At 42.9% G+C, this 22,587-nt stretch overlaps 1 protein-coding gene across 2 annotated transcripts; it reads left to right on the forward strand.

Moving 5' to 3' along the window:
* Positions 1-12,410: 12,410 nt before the first annotated feature.
* LOC113015335 (cytosolic non-specific dipeptidase-like) lies at positions 12,411-22,587 on the forward strand. 2 transcript variants are annotated; one of them, XM_026157343.2, is made up of 13 exons: positions 12,411-12,550; positions 12,968-13,045; positions 13,422-13,565; positions 13,683-13,845; positions 17,741-17,829; positions 18,891-19,091; positions 19,205-19,289; positions 19,384-19,544; positions 19,655-19,819; positions 20,108-20,249; positions 21,141-21,288; positions 21,490-21,580; positions 22,023-22,587. In XM_026157343.2, exons 2-12 carry the CDS (start codon positions 12,986-12,988, stop codon positions 21,554-21,556), a joined length of 1,425 nt encoding a protein of 474 aa, XP_026013128.2. In that variant the 5' UTR covers positions 12,411-12,550; positions 12,968-12,985; the 3' UTR covers positions 21,557-21,580; positions 22,023-22,587. The 2 variants fall into 2 exon arrangements, with proteins under 2 accessions (XP_026013128.2, XP_026013127.2); XM_026157342.2 differs by lacking the exon at positions 22,023-22,587 and having other exon boundaries at positions 21,490-21,690.

The raw sequence follows: 22,587 nt of genomic DNA on the forward strand, positions 1-22,587 counted from the left end.
ACATTGTAGCCACAGCTGCCCTGGGGCGCACTGACAGAGGCGAGGCTGCCGGACACTGGTGCCACCGGGCCCTCTGACCACCACCAGTAGGCAACGGATGAAGTGTCTTGCCCAAGGACACAACGACCGAGACTGTCCAAGCTGGGGCTCGAACCGGCAACCTTCTGATTACAAGGCGAACTCCCAACTCTTGAGCCACGATCGCCCAATATTGACTTGATGATGTGAACGAGCTGCTGCTGAGTGAGTATTTGTCACTGTGTAGTACACGCCTGCTTCCTCACTTTAGCAGCAGTAGTACGATCCAGTGCAGCTCCAGCTGCCACACCGTCCAGCTCCAACCAGCACTCCTACTGGACAAGCTGCAGCTCCCACAATAGCTCCAATAGCAAGCTCGGTCGCAATCGCAGTACTGACTCCAGCAGCTGCTCCAGCACCGAGTCCAGCAGCAGCTCCAGCAACAGCACCAACCCAGCTGCCCCGGATAAACTTGTTTTTTCTCTCTGCTTCATATCTTGCTTCAGTGGCCATCAGCCCAGGGTTTTTCTTCTGAAGTTGTTCCATCTCTTTGGTTATAGCGCTCTCTGCCTTTTCAAACATCTTGTTGGTGTAGTAGCTTCCTCCGTTTCTCTGAACCATTAGTCTAATCTTCTCCAGCAGCTCTCTGACCTGAGCAGGATCTCTGCTATTGTTGTTAAAAACATGATATCGTCCTCCACACTGACGGACGAATTCACGAAGAGCTGGAGTCTTAGTGATGAGTTCTTCTATGGAGGCATTCAGATCTACATGTGTGAACAACACCATGGTGTAAGGCAAGGCAAGGCAAGGCAAATTTATTTGTATAGCACAATTCAACAACAAGGTGATTCAAAGTGCTTTACAGAGACATTAGAAACAAAAACAAATAAAAAGCATGATTTAAAATTGATTAAAACAAGCAAACAAACAAACTAACTAAACACACACATTTCACACCTGTTCGCGCGATCTGAACCCTTATCGTAAGGGGAGCTACCAGTCCTTCTGTGGACGAGCTACTTTCTATTTTAAATTCCCTGAATTTAAAATACTCTCTAGACCCAGTTGGGGAGCTACCCAGAGCTCTAAACCCACTTAACAAACAAACAAACAAACAAACAAACAAACAAAATAGTATATAAAATCAAAACAGATAAAATCAGAACAGTAGATAAAATCAGTAGTTAATGTAAGTTTTGAAATTTAAGCTTAACAAACAAACAAAACAGTATATAAAATCAAAATAGATAAGATCAGTAGTTAGTGTAAGTTTTGAAATTTAAGCTTAAAAGTGTGGATTTGGTGCTTTATTCAAATGCAGCTGAGAATAGGTGAGTCTTCAACCTGGATTTAAATAAACTGAGTGTTTCAGCTGATCTGAGGCTTTCTGGGAGTTTGTTCCAGATATAAGGAGCATAAAAGCTGAATGCAGCTTCTCCGTGTCTGGTTCTAACTCTGGGAACTGATAAAAGACCGGATCCAGATGACCCGAGGGATCTGGAAGGTTCATACTGGGTCAGGAGGTCACTGATGTATTTTGGACCTAAACCATTCAGAGCTTTATAGGCCAGCATCAGAACTTTAAAGTCTATCCTCTGTGTTGGTGTTTCCTGATGCACTTTTTCCAGATCCAGTTTTTCCAACAAGCACCATCCTGAGCTCTGGTTTCTCTTTTGTATGCTTCTTTTGTGGTTCTCCTGACTCTGTTTAAAGAAATTAGCAAATTTTAACATCAGCAACTGTGTTAACATCAGTAAAACCAAATAAACAGTGTGAAAAAGTGTTTGAGCTCCTTCAGATTTTTTTGTATGTTTGTCTCTGCATGAGAATCCTCTGCAGGTTTGTGCAGGATAAACAGGTTAGTTTGCTGCACTGTATTGGGTTTAATGTAAAGAACAGTGTGTGACTGCTGCACAGTGGTTGTGGGTATGTCAATCAATGAAACAAAAGCCACAAACAAGAAAACAGAAGAAGCTACAAAAACCGAAACCTGCCCTTTGTTTTTCTGTCAAAAGTGTTAAAATTGTGTTTACTTCTCGTGTCATCCACAAACTGCTCCCATCAAGGATTTTTTTAACCATTGGTCGATTAATGTTTACGTCGGTCATTGTGCTCATGTATTTAGATCATATTGTACAATCTGCTTTACAATAACAACTACACAAAAACGTCAACTATTGTAAAAACAAAGGAAACCAGTGAGAGGAATAGATCAAATAAAGATAAAACCTGAGAAAGATAAAGTGAGTGTTGAGTTCTATTACTGTTTAATTAACACTAATATTATAGATTGCTTTTTTTAAATGTACTTGCCGAGTCGCTTGTATTTGCTGGCCATGTTCGTCTTTTACAGGCAGTTGATGTGTGGTTTCTGTCTCTGCTGAATAGTTTCCTCTTTATTACCCCATGGTCTGAGTCTGCTGTTAACACTTCCCTTTGAATGAGTGACATTTTAATAGGACGAAAAAGAAGCAGATACTTGCTGGTTATATGTCAGCAGATGTGTAATTTTGTGATATCGTCTGTGTTTAGTGCAATCTGTCTGTTGTACATCACTTCTGTAGTGTGCATGCAGCAAGGCACAAATTTTGTTATTAACAGTCATGTTTCTGCTGCCGTTACAGATCTGCGTGCAGACGTGAGACACACAGAGCAGCAGGCTTTACTGCGTTTGTTTTACTTGCATATGAGAGTGTTCTAACTTACTGCATATGCATCTGGTACACTAGCTGCACAGGGGCTCAGAGGAAAGCACTCCAAGGGATCATTAACACCGCCCAAAAGATCACTGGCTGCCCTCTCCCCACACTGGAAGTTCTACACAACGCCCACTGTTTTAAAAAGGCCCAAAACATCATAAAAGACACCTCACATCCTGGCCACTCCCTGTTCGAACTGTTGCCCTCAGGCAGACGGTACAGGGCAGTCAGAGCAAGGACTAATAGACTCAAACACAGCTGTTATCCAACTGCAATAACACATCTGAATACTACAAAAAAATGTCCATCACGCCACTCTTGTGTTAATCTATGCACGGTCTGAAGCATGTGTGTGGGAATGTATGTGAATGTTTTACTGTTATATCTTATTAGTATTTTAAGTATTCTATCTATTTTATTTATTGAATTTTATTGTTTTATTTATATTTTGATATTGCTAGGGATGATGCAATGATCGGGGACCATTCTTAATTTCGTTGTTCTCATGACAATGACAATAAAGTTTCTGATTCTGATTCTGATACTTGCAGGGAAGCAAAAGCATACACTGTGGTGGACCACTGGAGGGCTCCACTCACACCCAGTTCTCAGGAAGTGTTGTTGCTGTGTTTTGGAGAGAAAAGTATTCACGAAATATCACCATGTGGTGGCCTCTCGACCTGCTAGCCACCCGTCGTGTGATGACTCTCCTCCGGCACCCACCCACCCAAGGGAAATACGCCGCCCTTAAGGAGCTGTTTCTTCGGCGCTATGCCCTCTCCGACGCAGAGAGAGCCGAGAAGCTCCTCTCCCTCTCAGGCCTGGGTGGCAGTACGGCTCTCGAACTGATGCAGCACATGCTATCTTTTCTCGGACCGGACGACGGGGGATTGCTCTTCACCCACATCTTCCTCCGACAGCTGCCAGTGGCCGTGAGAACCGGCCTCACCAACTCTCCGCTTCTGGGCGTGAAGGATTATCGCTCCCTGGTTGAGGAAGTGGATCGTATTTTCTTGGCTACCTGCACTTTCCACGATCACGGCCTGATCGTCAACCCTTCCAAGTGCCAATTTGAGTTGCCGGTTCTGGATTTCATGGGCCACTGCATTTCCGCTGACGGTGTGGTTCCGTTGCCAGACAAGGTCCGGGCCGTTTCGGCTTTTCCACGTCCCACGTCGGTTAAAGCGCTGCAGGAGTTCTCAGGGATGGTCAATTTCTACAACCACTTTTCCCCCAGAGCTGCGCACCTGCTGCAGCCACTCTGTGCTGCCTTGAAGGGTAAAACAGCTAATGACCCCATTGATTGACTCCCTGAACGCATCCAGCCATTTTCTGGGGCCAAGGCCGCGCTGGCTAACGCCGCCCTGCTGGCCAACACCGCCCTGCTGGCCAACGCCGCCCTGCTGGCCCACCCGTTTCCATCGGCGGAGATTGCGTTGAACACCGACGCGTCAGACATGGCGTTTTCGACTCAGTACACGCCCTCTCTCATCCAAGGGGTCTAGGCCTCGGTCAAGCTGGTCAGCTCTAGGTTTGTTTCGCTGAGCCTTTGTAAATCGGTGAAAGACTGGGCAGCAGCGCTCATCCCACGCCCCAGGGAGGCGTTTTGATCATGTGCATGTGATCTGGTTGGTCCTCTGTTGCAGTCAGAAGGTTTCACGCACCTTTTGACTTTAGTGGACCGCACAACCCGCTGGCCCGAGGCAGTGCCTCTGGCGTCTACTAAAGCAGCAGCGGTGGCCAGGGCATTTTTGTCATTTTTCGTGTTTCGGTCCCCCCGCCAACATCACTTCAGACAGGGGCCCCCAGTTTGTTTCAGAGCTTTGGTCTGCCATGGGTGACGGCCTGGGAATCAAGGTCCACCGAACAACTGCGTACCACCCGCAGGCCAACGGGATGTGCGAGCGTTTCCACCGGTCGCTTAAGGCCGCGCTCCGTGCTTCTCTCACAGATGGCAACTGGGTTGACCGTCTTCTGTGGGTTTTACTGGGGTTGCGCTGCGCGGTTAAAGAAGACCTCGGGGTTTCCCCGGCTGAACTTGGTCAGCCCCTCCAGGTCCCCAGGGAATTCTTGCCCGAGAGTCCACACCCGTGCTTCAATCCCTCTGGGCTGTCTCTCCATCCCCCAAGAGACTCGTTTTCTGTTCCTGGCCCAGTGCACCATTGTCTGCCCGACACATTTGATCCAAGGTCGTTGGACTCTTCACAATTTGTTTTCATCAGGCATGACGCTCAGTGGTGGACCACTGGAGGGCTCCACTCACACCCAGTTCTCAGGAAGTGTTGTTGCTGTGTTTTGGAGGGAAACGTATTTAGTTGTGTGGTGATGAGTAATAAACAAGGATCGAGACAATCGAGAGCTCTTGTGTTGTCTGTGTTTACCTCCACAGTGGATCTAAATGTCGACCCCTGAACAGGATCCAGTAACAATCACTGTGGCAGATATCTAAGAAAATGTCTTCAGTATGAAGAGTTGGAAAACACCAAGACCAAACATGATTCACACCTACTGGCTGCACTCCATGAGTGTCTGGCTTCACAAATGAACCAGTAGCTAGTAGATGAGACACATCCAAAATGGCTCACTGAAGGCCAGACAGTCCTGATTCCTAAGGATCACCATAAGGGACTGGTCCCATCCAACTACCAGTCAAAGACCTGCCTCAGTGCCAAATGGAAGCTTCTGTTTGGCATCATAGCAGCTAAGATGAACAGGCATATGGCTCAATACTTGGCACGGAAAGGAATGGGCAGAAACACCAGAGGGGTAAAACACCATCTACTGATAGAAAGCACACCTGGATCCTGGAATGCCCTGAGCTATACAAGATCAACAGGATCCTAAGAGCCTTCATCAGAAATTTGATGGTGTTGTGGTGAACATCAGTCCAACTTCAAGCCAATCGATTTAACAAGGAGGTGGTCTTCCGTACTGCTGTTCCACATAGGCCTGAACCCCCTCAGTGAGATCATTGACAAGACTGGCTAGGGAAACCAACTACAGAAAGGCGTAATCATCAGCAAATCCTCTACATGAATGACAGCAAGCTGTATACCAGGAGTGAACGACACATCGATTCACTGACCCACACTACTATGATCTACAGCAATGACATTGGAGAAGTGTATTTGGATGGTAACAAAGAGAGGGAAGGCGGTTAGAACTGAGGGGATTATACAACCAGAAGGCAACATTGCAGACATCGAGGACAGCTATAGGTACCTGGGACATCCACATAGTAAGGCAAGTCCTGAAAAGTCAGCTGAATGGGTAGAAGAATGTCCGGGCAATTAACACCTACGCTCTACCGGTGATCAGATACCCTGCTAGGATAATAAGCTGACCAAAGAAGGAGACAGAAGCAACTAACATCAAGAAAAGGAAGCTCCTGAGCATGCATGTGGGATTTCACCCCAAACCCAGCACCATGAAACAGTACGCTAAGTGGAAGGAAGGACACTGAGGACTAGCGAGTGTCAAAACCACTGTCCAGGTTGAAAGTGAAGGCAACAGACCCCCAAGCTGGGTGAGTGGCTCTAGCAGATCCCAGGAACAACACCCAAGATCTTACTAGATTAATAAATGAATGAACCATACGCACAGAAGTGTTTTTTATTTCTATACTTGGCTATAATTATTCTCACCGACACTGCTGTAAGACAGCTAAGAGTAAAGATAAATAGTTGAAATGACAATAAAGGTTTTGACCAGCAGGGGGTGTGGGGTTGTGTGAACATAAAGTCTCGAGAAATGAAACCTGTTTTTAACCAATTGGACAGAAAGCTTCGAGGCTTCATCTGACCATCAGTAGTATCAATATTATCTTCAGACAACAATAAAACTATTTTAATAAAAACATAACAAAAGGTGTTGTGCCTGATCTTTAATCTCTGTTTCTGCAACATAAATCAGGAGCCAACACACCCACGTTAACTGATGATAGTCACAGTTTGACGTGCCGTGTGACAACCGTATGCTCAAGGTAACATGACGTCAACGCAGTAGTCTGAAAACATTGACAGCTGCAGGCAGAGGTGTGTCTGATGTGTTAAACACCAAACTCGAAACACAAAATTGTTGAGCATCCACTCTGAGTGTGCTGTAGTGGTTTTTTTTTATATCACACAAAAGTGTGTGGGAATCATAACAAAGGCAGTGGTTCCGAAAGTGGAGGGGGCACGTAAAATAAAATAATTAAACGTTAAAGATGGTTAGTTTAGTGGTTTATTTTATTGCAGCCTTTTTTACAGGGGGGCAAGATTTTCTTGTAGACTAGGAACACTGGGTGAATGTATTTTTAACAGGCAAAGATAAGAAACACAAAACAAGTCACAGAAGGGTCTTAAAAACATGAACAAAAATGCTTTTAAAGGGGGCCCTAGCAGAAGAAGTTTGGGAACCACTGCTTTAACCTATCAGCGCAGACACCTTCAGCCTGTTCTTTGGGGTTTAGCGTCTCCCGATAAAATCACGTGCTCTTTACTCTTTTTTTCAAATCTAAAACAAAACAAAACAAAACAAAAACAACAAGCACACGAATGCATGTTTAAAGACGAAATATTGACTGCGTTCTCCTGGTTTGTTAGCGGCTCCTGAAAAGCAAGTCTAGCACACATATCTTCGACCAACAGTAGTCAATCTGTGACACCAGTTAATCTGAAACACCGGAATAAAAACAAAGTAAGGCTGTTTTATGGGACAGGTAGATTTTAATGGTTCCCTTTGCAGTTCAGACATGCCCAGGAAACGTATTTGTCAAAGAGGGCTAGATAAGGTCTTAGCTATGGAGTGTTACCTACCTGTTGTGTCCACACATACTATTGCATTTGTTCTGTAGATGCATTTACCAGAAGCGCTAGAGGGCGCTAGTGAGTATGTTGTTCTGGTTGTGGTTTTGAAGAAGAAAAAAAAGAAAAATAAAGAAAGGAGTCAACTCCGGTAATCCTCTGTTCCTACCTGCGTGTGTGTGTAATGCTTGCTGAACTAACACCACACAAGTGGCGACGAGAGTAGTGGTGATTAAGTTATGGCTCTGCTCTCTTTGCAACCCCCGGCTGTGTTCCTGGATTGCCCGGGCGAACCGAAAATTCCATTTGCTGCGTGGAAAAAGTTGTTCGATAACTACTTGCTGGCGATCGGGGGTAATGACTTTGCTACGGAGAGGAAGAGGGCCCTGCTCATTCACTGCTTGGGAACGGAGGGACAACGAATCTACAGCGCCTTACCACTCGCTACGGATGATTACGAGGGATCCGTAAAGGCTTTGGAAACGTACTTTCATCCTAAAGTCAATGTTGTCGCCGAGAGATACCGTTTCAGGCAACGAGCCCAAGCTGTCGGTGAGTCTACAGATCACTACGTTGCAGCACTGCGTGAGCTCGTGAAACAATGTAAGTTACTTACAATGGCAAGAGTGCCTCCACAGATCTCTACATTGTGAGAACAGGAACACCCATACTGGGAATGGACTTGGTGACTGCCCTCCAGCTACACATAAAAGGGGGACAATTAGTTCTTGACAGTCCCAAGGTCTGTGCTGCACTCCAGCAAACCTCGGCTCTGCCCACTCAATGTAAACAGGAATGTGAGTCTCCAGTTGCATTCGGATGTGCAAAGGACTTTGTACATAAAGTGAAGGTGCGACCTGAAGTGAAGCCAATACAGCAGAAACTTCGACGCTTACCCCTGTCAGTCCGTGATGCTGTTTCCGCAGAACTCAAGAACCTTGAGGAACATGGCATCATAGAGAAAATTGATGCATCTGAATGGGTCTCCCCGATTGTAGTCACTAGAAGGAAGACTGGTGGCATACGCATGTGCGTTGATTTGAGAGAACCTAACAAAGCGGTGGTCGCTGACAGTCATCCCTTGCCACTGATAGAGGACATACTGTCTGAGCTGCGTGGGGCTGTCATGTTCTCCACCCTGGATCTAAAATCCGCCTACCATCAGCTGAAACTACATGAAGAGAGTAGAGGGCTCACTGCTTTCATTACACATGAAGGACTGTACCAGTACTGCAGAGTTCCCTATGGGTTGAGTTCAGCACCTGCAGCCTTCCAAAAGATGATGACACAAATCCTACGCGGCCAGAAAGGGGTGCAATGCTACCTTGATGATGTCATCATATACGGAACGTCAGAAGCTGAACATGAGGCCAACTTGCGTGCTGTGTTACACAGAATCAACAATGCAGGACTGAAACTCAATGTTGACAAATGTCAACTCCGTCAAACTACTCTGAGCTTTTTGGGTCAAAAGATCGGTCCAGAAGGTCTGCTGCCAGATGACTCTCATGTCACTGCCATCCTGCATGCTCCGCCCCCTACTGATCCTGCAACCCTGCGCTCATTTCTTGGCTTGAGTGCATGGTACAGCAAGTTTGTGCCAAATTACGCGACTGTTGTTGAACCTATGAGAGCTCTTCTGCGTAAGGACTGTTCATTCCACTGGAACGAAGCAGCTCAAGCATGAAATAGTAAAAAGAAAAGAAAAGAAAAAATTATAAAAGGTATAAAAAACCCATTTTTAATCAAGTCAAGCGGTTAATCGTGCACAGCCCTGCCCTGGTGATGTTCGACCCCAGTAAACCAACCATAGTCTCAACAGATGCCTCAGACTACGGTGTAGGTGCTGTTTTGACTCAACTTGACGGTAATGATGCAGAACATACTGTTGCATTTGCATCTCGCAGCTTGTCTGATGCAGAGAGGAAATACTCAATCGTTGAGAAGGAAGCTCTAGCTTGCGTCTGGGCTGCTGAAAAATGGCGCACATGGCTCTGGGGCAGAAAATTCCTCCTACGAACAGATCACCAAGCACTGACAACACTGCTGACTACTAAGGGCAATAACAGAGCTGGTCTACGCATAGCCAGATGGTCAGCTCGCCTGTTGGAGTTTGATTATGAAGTGGAATATAGAACTGGGTCACTGAACCATGTTGCTGATTGTCTTTCTAGGCTTCCACTTTCCGAGACAGACATGGCATGTGCAGAGGATGGGGAGTCAGTTGCAGCCATCCTCACTGATCTGAGTGCTGTGTCTGAGGATGACTTCCAGTCAGGGTGCAAAGACTGTCCAGTGTTCACAAAGCTCCGTGTGCAGATACAGAAAGGCTGGCCTGCTAGGAAGACGTCACTGGATCCTGACTTACAGCCGTACTTCCCAATCCGCCATGAACTCGCGGTCTTGAACGAGTGCATCATCAGAGGTACACATCGATTGCTAGTGCCTGAGTCGTTGCAGAAAAAACTCACTGATATAGCTCATGAAACTCACCAAGGCATCGTCCGTACCAAACAACGCCTGAGGAAAATGTACTGGTGGCCCAAAATGGATTGTCATATAGAGACACTGATAAAGAACTGTGCAACGTGCAGACAGAATGACAAGTCCGCTGTCACCCATGATGCTCCACTCCAACCCATTCCTTTACCAGCTGCTGCTTGGGAAAAGGTGTCTGTGGACATCATAGGCCCTTTTGAAATAGCCCCTTCTGACTGTAGATTTGCCATCACATTGGTAGACTACTTTAGCAAGTGGCCTGAAGTAGCTTTTGCTTCCCGAGCTGATGCAGCTACTATCATTCAATTCCTTTCTGTAGTTTTCTCTCGTGAAGGGAATCCAAAGACACTGATAAGTGACAATGGCTCTCAATTTCTCTCTGCTGAGTTCACTGACTTCCTGAAAAGCAGGGGAATCCAACACCTGAGATCCTCAGTGTATTACCCAAGAGCTAATGGGGAAGTTGAGAGATTCAATAGATGCATTAAAGACTGCCTACAGACTGCCTCGATTCAAGGACAACCCTGGAAATCGTTCCTGAGAACTTACCTGATGGACTACAGAGTGTAACAGCAGTCTGGCGAGGAAGGAGCGGCTAGCCGGTCCAGCGGGCATGTGGTGTGGAGGTTAGCCGGATAACACGGAGCCAGTCAGTTAAATTAAACAACAGACCTTTATTCCTTGTCAGCAACATAAGACCATACAAGCCAGGTCTCCACGGCTCTACACTGTCCGTACATACATGTGCGGGGATCGGTAGTCGCCGGTGCCAGGCCGTTACAACGGTGAGGTCTATCCTGAGAACAGAACACGAGCAGCATGTAATGGCTGCCGCTAACAACTCACACACCCCCTAGGAGACTCCCATAGCTACTACAATAGTAGGGCAACCCCCCCTAGTGGTGCTATAACCCAAAAGGGTTGTTACAAGAGCAACCCCTCATTCAACAACTGGAGTTTCCCCTTCAGAACTGCTCCATGGACGACGAATGAGAACAAAGTTACAGGTAATGGATATGCCTGTTCCTCAGACAGAGAGGCATACCATGTGCGAAAGAGTTAAGAATAAGCAAATGAAAATGAAAGAATACACTGATGCTCGCAGACACGCCAAACCATCCAACTTTCAGCCTGGTGACAAGGTACGGGTTAGGAAGCCGTGGAAGGTAAAGAAAGGCGAGTTAAAGTTTTCCAAACCAAGGACTGTCATGACAAGGAAAGGACCAAACACTTATTTGCTGGATGATGGACGGACCTGGAACGCCTCACACTTATCGGCTCTGTCAGAGCTGAACGCAGGTACTGATTCTGACACAACAATGGACTGTCATAAACCAGGAACTGATCTAGCATCTAACTCTGAGTCTGATAGTAGGCTTAGGCCCACCAGGATGAGGAACCCACCTTGCTGGACCCAAGACTTTGTCATGGGAAAGTGAATGTTACTGAGTAATGTGAAATATGTTAAAAGTGTATTAGGTGACATACATCAGAATGGTGAAGTCAGGTTCACATAAGAAATCCTTGTTCAAAGGGGGAGATGTTGTGTCCACACATACTATTGCATTTGTTCTGTAGATGCATTTACCAGAAGCGCTAGAGGGCGCTAGTGAGTATGTTGTTCTGGTTGTGGTTTTGAAGAAGAAAAAAAAGAAAAATAAAGAAAGGAGTCAACTCCGGTAATCCTCTGTTCCTACCTGCGTGTGTGTGTAATGCTTGCTGAACTAACACCACACAACACTACTGTTAGGTATTTTAGTACCATGGTAGCATTTACTGGATATTGTTTTATAGTGACATTATACAGGAAAACTCTGTCATTCAATAAGGCCCCTTTGTTTTAGTTATTTTTCTCTTTGACCCAAGAATTGATGTGTGAGAATCACAGGCTGGTACAAGGTTGAAATACCACAGAGATCACTCCCTCAGCTACATTAGTTTCTTAATCTTTTAGACGCCTGTTGAAGGCCAAATGGTTTGTTTCAGATTTCACTAATGAAAGAACTCTTCGTTTTGTGCCTTGAAAATATGTCGCTGAGATAATCACAATTGTAGCTGAACTGATAAACTACACAAAGGATGCTTCTTCACCCAAGGGCAGGAAGACGCTGCCTTATCTTGGTCTGTACTGGTTTAAACTGATAAATCTGCTGTCTCATGAATTTTACCCTCTATATAAACTGTTGTACTTGTGAATAAAGTTGAGTCAATTTGGGAAGACAATCTGAAGCAGTCTCTGTTTTCTTGTTCTCCCAAGCTGCTCCCGAGCTCGTACTAACACGCTGAATGGCATGCTTGAATATTACTTGAGAATATATTTGACTGTGTTACAGACTAAGGGACATTCTCTGCTGATAGGTGAAGGTACATTCTCTGCTGATAGACGTCCACGCCTCGAAGGAAGCCGATCCACGGAGTAGGCCCTGGAAACCGTTTCCTTCAACTACCTGATTTGCTTTCGCTTTGCTTAGCGATTACACTCAAGATACTTTCACTTCACTTGCCATTGTTGGCATTCAGTGCACACCTGTGGAAAATTACGATGTGAGTATTTCATTTTTTATTTTCAGATTCTCACTCAGCATGACACAATTTGATCGTCATTTATGGCTTTCTTGACACAATTAAATGACATTTTACCCAAATAAAACAAAAAAAAATAAATTCCATATTTAACCTCTGTGCAGATCTAAAATGAGAATTCTCTTTTATTGTCATTTTATGGCAAAGCTTTGTAATGTAAGCCTTATACGTGTTGGCTTTTTTCTCACTGTTTTGTTCTGAAAGCCTGCAGCTCCAATCGACTGCAGCTATAGTTCTGCAAAATTATGAAGTGAAATGAGTTTGGCTGGAAATCTCATCATTTACGTGAAGTGCATGCGTACATGAAGTATTTGTCCTCTCATAAGATTGCACAAACCCAGACGTAGACTCACACCAGTCTGCTCGTTTAACCCTCAGCTCCCATCACTACCAAAAATGTCTCATCTCACTGAACTTTTCAAGTATGTGGACGACCACCAGGACCTGTATGTGCAGGTAAGATCACTCAGAAAAAACTATATAGTGCAGCTGCTTAATCATTCAGTTTTTTGTGTGATTGTCACTTGATTTAATGGCATATTGAGCTAACTAAAAACAGGACAGATTTGCAACTCATTCACTTAAGCTGGGATTATAGTAGGTTCCAACTGTAAAACCAGTTTTCCTGATAAGATTCAGTGATATTATAACTGCTGCTTGAGTTAAATTTTGTGGGTCTGATGTCCTAAAAATCACTCACATTGGCTCATTCTTGTGCAATAATTAACTGCATGAAATAGTAAAAAGAAAAGAAAAGAAAAAATTATAAAAGGTATAAAAAACCCATTTTTAATTTAATTTCTTTAAATTACTTGTTTATAATTGTCCTCAGCGCCTGGCTGAGTGGGTGGGTGTCCAGAGTGTTTCTGCTTTGCCTGAGAAGCGCGGGGAGATCAAAAAAATGATGGAGATGGCAGCCAAGGACATCAAGAAGCTGGAAGGGACTGTGGAGTTGGTGGACGTTGGCAAGCAGAAGGTTACTTTTCTTAATGGGTTAATGATTTGCATATTGCATGATCTTTCTTTTCTTAAATTTCACCATAAATGGACCTTGTTTTTAAATGGTCACTCAGATTAAGTTTCATTCATGCAGCTTCCCTCGGGAGAGGAGATCCCCCTGCCTCCTATCATTCTGGGGCAGTTAGGATCAGACCCAGCAAAGAAGACGGTGTGTATTTACGGGCACCTTGATGTTCAGCCAGCAAACATCAGTGACGGCTGGGACACAGAGCCTTTTACTCTGGTGGAGAAAGACGGTAAGAGGAGAATACTGAAAACAAATCCAAATCCAATCAACAGGTAGGTAATGCAGGATGAGGATGTGTGGAGTGAGGTGTGCGAATCCTGTAAGGTAGCATAACTAAGAGAAAACATGCTATCAACAAGCTTAACTATGTAGACTGGGAACACTGGGTGAATGTATTTTTAACAGGTAAAGATAAGAAATATAAAACAAGTCACAGAAGTATATTGAGAGCTTGAAAAAAGAAGGCTGTTGGCCTTCTTTAAGTTTTAAATTCTCATCCAAGAGATTTTTTCAGTTCTAAAACAAATGGTTGTGTCTCAGGTATTTAACCCCTAATAGTTTTTCTCAGGAGGTTCTGAGGGTTGTTGATCATGCGAGTCATCACATTAGCCAAGATGTGAAGAAAACAAGATGTGGGCCATTACCAGCATATGAGTTTAAGGTTGAGACCTTGCCTGAACACTTCCATTTAGCAAAGCTTCAAAGATTGTGCAAAGGTTGTTACTGTGAAAGACCATCGTTGAACGGAGGTGGTGGATTAGAACACCAGCTGTCAGCCACCTACACTTGAGATCCTATTTGGGCACTTCAACCTCCACTCACACCTTGCCTCAGGTAACCTCAGCAGGTCACATGACAGAATGGTGAAACAGACTCTGCAAGTGAAAAGGCAAAAAGGCTCAAGTGATCGAACCCCCAGTTTCTACGCCCCCTAAAACGGGTCAGTGTCGGTAATGTTTTGACTTATTAATTGTTGAGCGTGGCGCTTCTCAATGCCCGATCTATGACAAATAAAACGTTCTTATTGAATGATCTTATTCTTTCCAAAAAACGGGACTTATTATTTTTAACTGAAACCTGCCAGCGTGATGGTGACTATTCTTCCCTTATCGAACTTTGCCCGGGCGGGTACTCCTTTGTCAGTCGGCCGCAGACTTCTGGTCGTGGCGGAGGACTGGCTGTGGTGTATCGAAACTGGTTTCACTGTCGCTCATTGATGGTTGAAAAAATGTCAACGTTCGAACTACAGCTGGTTAAAATTGGAATTAAAGATCCGTGTTACTGTGCTGTAGTTTATTGTCCACCTGGACCTAACGGTCAATTTTTAAAGGAATTCAGTAACTTTTTATCTTTCATCTTGAAGTTATATTAAAACTAGACTAGCCCCCTGTTACAAAACCCTCGCCCTGGATAAACTACAGCATTCGCTGTTTAAAGCCTGTCTGTCGTAAAACTGAGCGTTTGTGGAGAAAGACTTGTTTACAGGTTCATCTCTTTCATTTAAAAGACCTTTTAGTTTCCTTTAACGCTTCAATTCGTGATGCAAGGGCTGCTTATTTTTCAAACCTAGTCTCTAAGAGCAGAGGTAACCCTAAGGTTTTATTTGACACTATTAGGGATATTGTTGCTCCGGCTTCTGCTGCTGTCCCAATTTCTTCGAATGAAGACTGTGAAAATTTTCTTTCCTTTTTGTTGAAAAGGTTAGCAATGTAAGGAGCAACATCTCTCCCTCCATGTACCATTTGCCTGTTCCGATTTTACTTAAGCCTGTCAGATTTGAAAGATTTTCACCAGTGTCTTTACCTGAGTTGTTGAAGCTGGTTACTTCAATTAGATCATCCTCCTGCCCCCTTGATATTTTATCTGGGTCTTTGTTCAAAAATGTTTTTGAGTCTATTGATCCTAGTGTTCTTAAAATTATTAATGCATCTCTACTCTCTGGTCAGGTCCCTGGTTACTGTAAAAGTGCTGTCATTCACCCACTTTTAAAAAAGCCTAAACTTGATCCTTCTTTGCTTTCCAGTTACAGACCTATCTCAAAATTGCCTTTTATTGCCAAGATTTTAGAAAAGGTTGTGGCCAAGCAACTCACAGTTGTTCTAGATGAACATAACATTCTTGATAAATTTCAATCTGGCTTTCGTAAGGCTCACTCTACCGAAACTGCACTTCTTAGAGTGTCTAATGATATTTTGATGAATTATGATGCTGGAGAGTGCACTGTTTTGATGTTGCTGGATCTGACCTCTGCTTTTGACACTGTTGATCATCTTATTTTGTTATATAGATTAAACCACTGGGTGGGTGTATCAGGTACCGCATTGAAATGGTTTAAATCCTATTTGTCAAATCGATCTTTCTCTGTGGCTACCTCTAAGTTCAGATCCTCCGTCAGCTCTCTTGCCTATGGGGTGCCTCAGGGCTCTGTCTTGGGACTGTTATTGTTTTTGTTGTATTTACTCCCTCTTCTGCAACTTCTTAGCTCTTTCTCTGATATTTCATATCATTGTTATGCAGATGATATTCAGCTATATATCTCTTTTAGGCCACCTGATGTTTCTAAGCTCCAAATCTTGCAGTCCTGCTTAGATTCCGTTAGAGATTGGATAGCTGGTAATTACCTTCAACTAAATGCTGATAAAACCGAAGTCATTGTCTTTTCTCCTGAGAAATTTGTTCTCCTTGTGGTTAAAAATCTAGGCCCTCTTGTTTCTTATATTAAATCCTCCATTAGGAATCTTGGTGTTACATTTGATCCAGCTCTGACGCTGGACACACATGTTAAATCTTTGGTTTGCTCTTGTTTTTACCATTTAAGAAATATCACTGAGTCCCATTGTGTCACGTTCCGAATTGGAAATGATTATTCATGTTTTTGTTTCATCTCGCTTAGACTATTGTAATTCCTTGTTTACTTGCTTAAGTAATGCCTCCCTGGAACGAATGCAGGGTGTTCAAAATGCTGCTGCTAGGCTTCTGATAAAGCATCACAAATACTCCCATGCCACTCCCCTGCTGATTCAGCTGCATTGGCTCCCTGTCAAGTTCAGGGTCCATTTTAAGATCATAATCATGACTTATAGGGCCCTGCACGGTGGAGCTCCAACTTACTTAAGTGATCTTCTTCTTTCTTATCACCCCAGCAGGTCCCTGAGGTCTTGTGACCAGGGGTTGCTGGTTGTCCCGCATACAAGGTTAAAAACAAAAGGTGACAGAGCGTTTGTATCAGTGGCTCCCAGACTCTGGAACTCGCTCCCTTTGAGTTTGAGATCTGTGGACTCAGTCATGTCTTTTAAAAAGCAGTTAAAACGTATCTGTTTAAACCCGCTTTTGGTTGATTTTGTTTTGTTTTAGATTTTAATGTCTGTTTTCTGCCTTTGTAAAGCACTTTGTGATTTTATCTTGAAAGGTTCTATATAAATACAATTTTACTTTACTTACTTTACTTACTTACTTTCCCTTGTGAGTCATGACTGGTCCTTTATTTCACAGACTGTGCATTTGTTTGTTCACATAACTAAGTCACTGCAGCATTCCTGAATTGGTGTCTATGCTTTGTTATGCTCCACACAGTAATGCAAAAGCTGCACCTGAATAATTTTAACCCTTTAAGGCTTCTTTGTTTTGTGTTAAACAACACAGATTGACTCTGTTGTGCACGATCTTACAGACTCTTTAATACTGTGTAGCACAAGGTAACCTAATAATTTTTGCTGCTCTACCCTACATGTTTGCATTTAAAAAACTTTTTTGACGGGACAGGTAGGAGAGGTTTGGGTTTTTTTAGAGCCACAAAATTGAGCACGCGTAGTCTTGTGTGTTTTCTGGTGAGAGTCAGATGACACAAAATGCCACATCCTCTTCTCGCTGTATCATTCCTGCCTGCCTCAGCTGTGTTAGTGCTGCTTATGTCACATTTTACAAAAACCTGCTGCAGATCATTTTTTGTATCATGAAAAAGGATTTCATATCATTACACATAATCTTAGTCATGATTTAAACAAGCTTAAAACGGGGCACTGTCGTCTGCTGACTACGTAATAAACATAACCTTAGTATCATTTTTCAACTCCACTATCTTCTCATTAGAACCTTGAAACTGAAATAAAGTTTTCTTTTTGTAGGTAAGCTCTATGGAAGAGGATCTAATGATGACAAGGGTCCAGTGTTGGCCTGGTTTAACTGCATTGAAGCGTATCAGAAGATCGGAAAGGTACAGTTACTGCCAGATTTAAGCTGGCCAACAAAAGGTGTTTCAAGTTTAGATAGTTTAAAGATGATATGATATTTTAGTGTGTCCTAAAACAACCCTGAAGTGGCTTAACATGCTAAGTTGGCTGTGTTTAAACACTGAAGTGAAATTACTGACAGGAGTATATTGAGGTGTGATGGTATATTTCAGAATCTGTAAATGTGCACTGATACTAAAATGTCATTAATGTTTTTCTTTTTTTTTGTACAGTGATGATAAAGCAGAATAGCTACTATACATCACTGTATTCTAAAAAGATATGCAGGTCATTTGTACTATTTTAAAAATATAATTTTAGCCTATTTACAAAAATGTGACCTTATCTAGCTATAAAATTAGAGTATATCCTTAGTTAGGAATTTCATTAATGGGTGTTTAGTCAGAGAAAGTAAATCCCAGCTGGTGAATGTACAGTATTTATTTTTATCTATATAAAAAATATCACACCTAAGATCATCAATTAAATCCTTAGTCTGGACTCATATTCAGCTTTGTTAGCTCATTTTGAGAAATGTAAAACATGCATTCCTGCTGTCTACTATTTACATTTATTCAGTGGAGCACCCACAAATTCATTGTACATGTACAATGACAATAAAGTGCTATTCTATTCTATTCTATTCTATTTGTGCGTTAAAGCAGCGGTCCCCAACCCCCGCGCCACGGACCGGTACTGAGCCGCGAGAGTTGAGACTCTGGTGCGAAATGTATGGTTTTCAGGGTTGTTATTGTTTTTTTTTCCCATTAACTCTGTTTTCCTGGGTCTTTTCACGTGTGTTATGAATAGATCTTTTTTTCGGTACCGGTACTAGTTTTATTTTGTTGTATTTATCCGCGACACCTTAAAGGCCGGTCAGTGAAAATATTGTCGGGCACAAACCGGTCCGTGGCGCAAAAAAGGTTGGGGACCGCTGTGTTAAAGTACACCACTGATTGGCAGATTGTTGGTTGTTAAAAGATTATTTCTACTCTAGAAAATGAGCCTAAATTTTCTTTCTTATGCATCTCTCTTCTTGTTGCAGGACCTTCCCATCAACATCAAATTCTGCTTCGAGGGGATGGAAGAATCTGGATCTGAGGGTCTGGATGATCTTGTGTTTTCTAGAAAGGACACTTTCTTTAAAGACGTGGACTACATCTGCATCTCTGACAACGACTGGCTGGGCAAGAACAAACCCTGCATCACCTACGGCCTGAGAGGAATCTGTTATTTCTTCATTGAGGTGGAGTATTGGATTATTGTTGTTGGGTGGTGGGGACAGTGTTTCAATTTAAGAGGGGTATACTTGAGCTTTTTGTGTTTTTTTAAAATTGTGTTTTACGTTCAAACTTCAAGGTGGAGTGCGCTGAAAAGGACTTGCACTCAGGGGTGTTTGGTGGCTCTGTTCATGAGGCCATGACTGACCTCATCGCACTTATGGGCAAGTAAAGCTGATAATTGTGATTTTTAGTCTCACACACCTTATTTTACGCCAGTTTAGAGTTTTAATCATGTGTTTGTGACTTCCTGCACAGGCTCCCTGGTTGACAAAAGGGGTAAGATTTTGGTTCCTGGGATCTATGACAGTGTGGCGCCTCTGACAGCAGAGGAGCAAAAGCTGTACGAGAAGATTGACTTTGACTTGGATGAGTACTGTAAAGATGTGGGGGTTGACCAGCTGCTGCATGACACAAAGGCAAAGAAATTATATATGTTTTTCGCATCACTCATTGGTGGAAATGTGCTGTATAATGTGGGGTCATTCACACTTTTTGAACCTATTTTTCATTATTTTTTCCACCATAGGAGCAAATTCTCATGCACTGCTGGAGATATCCTTCTCTTTCCCTTCATGGTATTGAGGGGGCTTTCTCTGAAGCAGGAGCCAAGACGGTTATTCCTCGCAAGGTCATCGGCAAGTTTTCCATCCGCCTTGTGCCTGACATGGACCCTAGAGATGTGGAGAAGCAGGTAAACACTGTGATAGGTCACAATGATGGCATACAACACTCACCTAAATCAAGTCATCTTTTTATAATCAAGTAGTTACAATGTAGCAGAGGTCGCTCTGTATCTCACACATATTGAGTTTATTAGAACTGACTCTGAATTAACATGACAAAGAGATGTAGTTAAGTTTTAGTACTTAAATCTGAGCCTGGACTGACTGTGGGCCACTTGGAAGTAGCCACATGATTAGCTTCAGGTTGTTTCTGCATAAAAGCTTCAACAAGTCTAAGTTATCTTCCCCTCTTCAAGGTCATCGATCATCTGCAGAAGAAGTTTGCTGAACTGGGAACCCCCAATAAACTGAAAGTGAACATGGGCCACGGGGCCAAAGCCTGGGTCTCAGACTTCAACCACCCACACTACATGGCAGGGAGAAAGGCCATAAAGACAGGTACAGGGACTTAATGATAAAAGCTGTTAGATTAAAGCGGGAGTTCACTCAATCGCACCCATTTCTGTTATCTTGCTACGAAGCTCAAATCAGCTGTGTGTTTATTATATTACAAAAGTGTAAAACACTTTCTCCTGCCATAGTACAACTGACTTTATTACAGCTTACATTGTGATGCTTTTTCTTTAAGACAAATCAGATATTTCGCCATGTTTAGAATAGAATAGAATAGAATAGAATAGAATAGAATAATCCTTTAATTGTCTCACAAGGGGAATTTTGGTTGTAACAGCAGCCAAAAAGACACATATACAAACAAACAGTACACAGGTCACAGAACAGAAACATACACAATTTTTCTTACATATTTACATTAAGGACAATGGTTACTATATACAGAGAGTACTGTACAGTTATTAAATTAAATAAAAATAACTACAGATAAGAGGCAAACCAGGTTGTAGTGCAAATCGGTTAATTAACTTATTGCAGTTACAGCGCAGATGTAAACATCTATGTTTGTTGGGAGCAGTTCTGATTGTACAGTCTGACAGCTGCAGGGAGGAAGGACCTGCGGAAACGTTTCAGCTCCTGGCAGATGTTTCAGGACATTAAACACAAGGACAAGCAATTTTTTTTAACATAACTTTTTTTCTACATATCTTTATAAGCTTTTTTGTTTAATGCATGTTTTTGTGAACATTTTTTGGCATTTTTCAGATATTTCCACTGATAGAATTATATCCAGTTTTGATGTGACAACAAAGATTTAATAATAATAATAATAATAATAATAATAATAATGATGATATTATTATTATTATTATCATTATTATTATGACATATTTTGACTGCGTTTCACATTGTCTAATCCTCCTCATTGTGCTGTAGTGTTCGGGGTCGAGCCTGATCTGACTCGCGAGGGCGGCAGCATCCCGGTCACCCTGACCTTCCAGGAGGCCACAGGCCGTAATGTCATGCTACTTCCTATAGGGTCCTCTGATGATGGAGCTCACTCTCAGAATGAAAAGATCAACAGGTTGGTCACAGCTCACACCGTTTCACTTCTTTTGAAATGTGGAACAAGTAGGAACTATTGATAAAACGGATGAAATCTTGTGGTAAAAGAAGAGGATCATGTTTGTCATCTCCAGATTATTTCTGTGCCAAAACGTGATCACAGGTAAAGTGAGTTTTTTAATTATAAACCATTATCATCGCTTTATTTCTCCATTTTCAGATCAAACTACATTCAGGGAGTCAAGCTGCTGGGAGCATACTTCCATGAGGTCTCTCTGCTGGAGTGATTTGATGGTTTCTCATAATGACAGGTGTAATATATGCTCATCCTCCATATCAGACCATAAACTTTGTGGATTTACTTTTCACAATGAACGGTTTTATACACCCTGCTGATAATAAACATGTTTTTGTTACTTTATTTGAGTTGTTTTTCTTCTCTTTTCATGATGTAATAGGATTTACTTTTGATACAGTGCACTACTTACCATCATAACCCACAATAATAGGATAAAATTTTTGTAAGGTTAATTTAGAAGCTGTCAAATGTGATTGAGGCATCAGTGATAGCAGCATGACCAAATACTGTTACTGTGTTAGCGTTTTCCACATTACAGCATAACAACCACTTCAATCAGTCTTGCATTCATACTGTAATTTGAGTGTGTCGATAGTTTATGAAGACTTGTGGTTAATAGGGTGGTCCCTTTTGTTCCATGGTTTCAGACATGAGTTGTCTTTATGTTACTTTAGGAAAGATAAATCTGTCATAGTCTGCTGTGGGTGGCTGGAATTTCCATAAGGCTCCTGAACCTATCTGGGATCCGCCCCTGGGCAGGGCCACCACCAAGTCCAGCTCCTGCACACCTGGAGCCAATTGCAGGCAATCAAGCCAGAGGGATTTAAGCCACATGTTGATGTTCATTCACTGCCAGTTTGTCATCAACCCATTTGCTGGATTCATTTTGGCTCGCGCTTTACCTCTGGACTCAGGATACCAAGCAATCATTTTGAAAATCACTCTGTGCCTCACCTGGTTGCCCTCCTGCCATCACACTCCATCTGAAGACCCTGGATCTCAGGTCAGCCTCGCCACACCACTCGGCTCCCCTGGATTCTCGTCACTCCCATCTCAACACTCTGTGTCCCCTACTGCAATGTGACAGTTCCCTGCTCATATCCATTCTGCATCTCAGGCCCCGTTCCCTCACCCTAGCCACGTTTCCCAGGCCATGCCACGTCAAACTCTGTCTTATTGTTTCTTTTTGTCCTTGCTATGTTTCTAGTGCTTAAGCCTAATAAAATATTGTTAAATCAT

Source organism: Astatotilapia calliptera, chromosome 22, assembly GCF_964374335.1.
Source record: "Astatotilapia calliptera chromosome 22, fAstCal68.1, whole genome shotgun sequence".
Lineage (NCBI taxonomy): Eukaryota > Metazoa > Chordata > Actinopteri > Cichliformes > Cichlidae > Astatotilapia > Astatotilapia calliptera.

What these genes read in the sequence shown, in the direction of transcription:
- LOC113015335 (XM_026157343.2), top strand. Translation starts at nt 12,986, where the DNA reads ATGTCTCATCTCACTGAACTTTTCAAGTATGTGGACGACCACCAGGAC. An exon ending in TCTGTTATTTCTTCATTGAG is followed by an intron (nt 19,092 to 19,204) that starts GTGGAGTATTGG and finishes TCAAACTTCAAG; the next exon opens with GTGGAGTGCGCTGAAAAGGA. An exon ending in TGACCTCATCGCACTTATGG is followed by an intron (nt 19,290 to 19,383) that starts GCAAGTAAAGCT and finishes CTTCCTGCACAG; the next exon opens with GCTCCCTGGTTGACAAAAGG.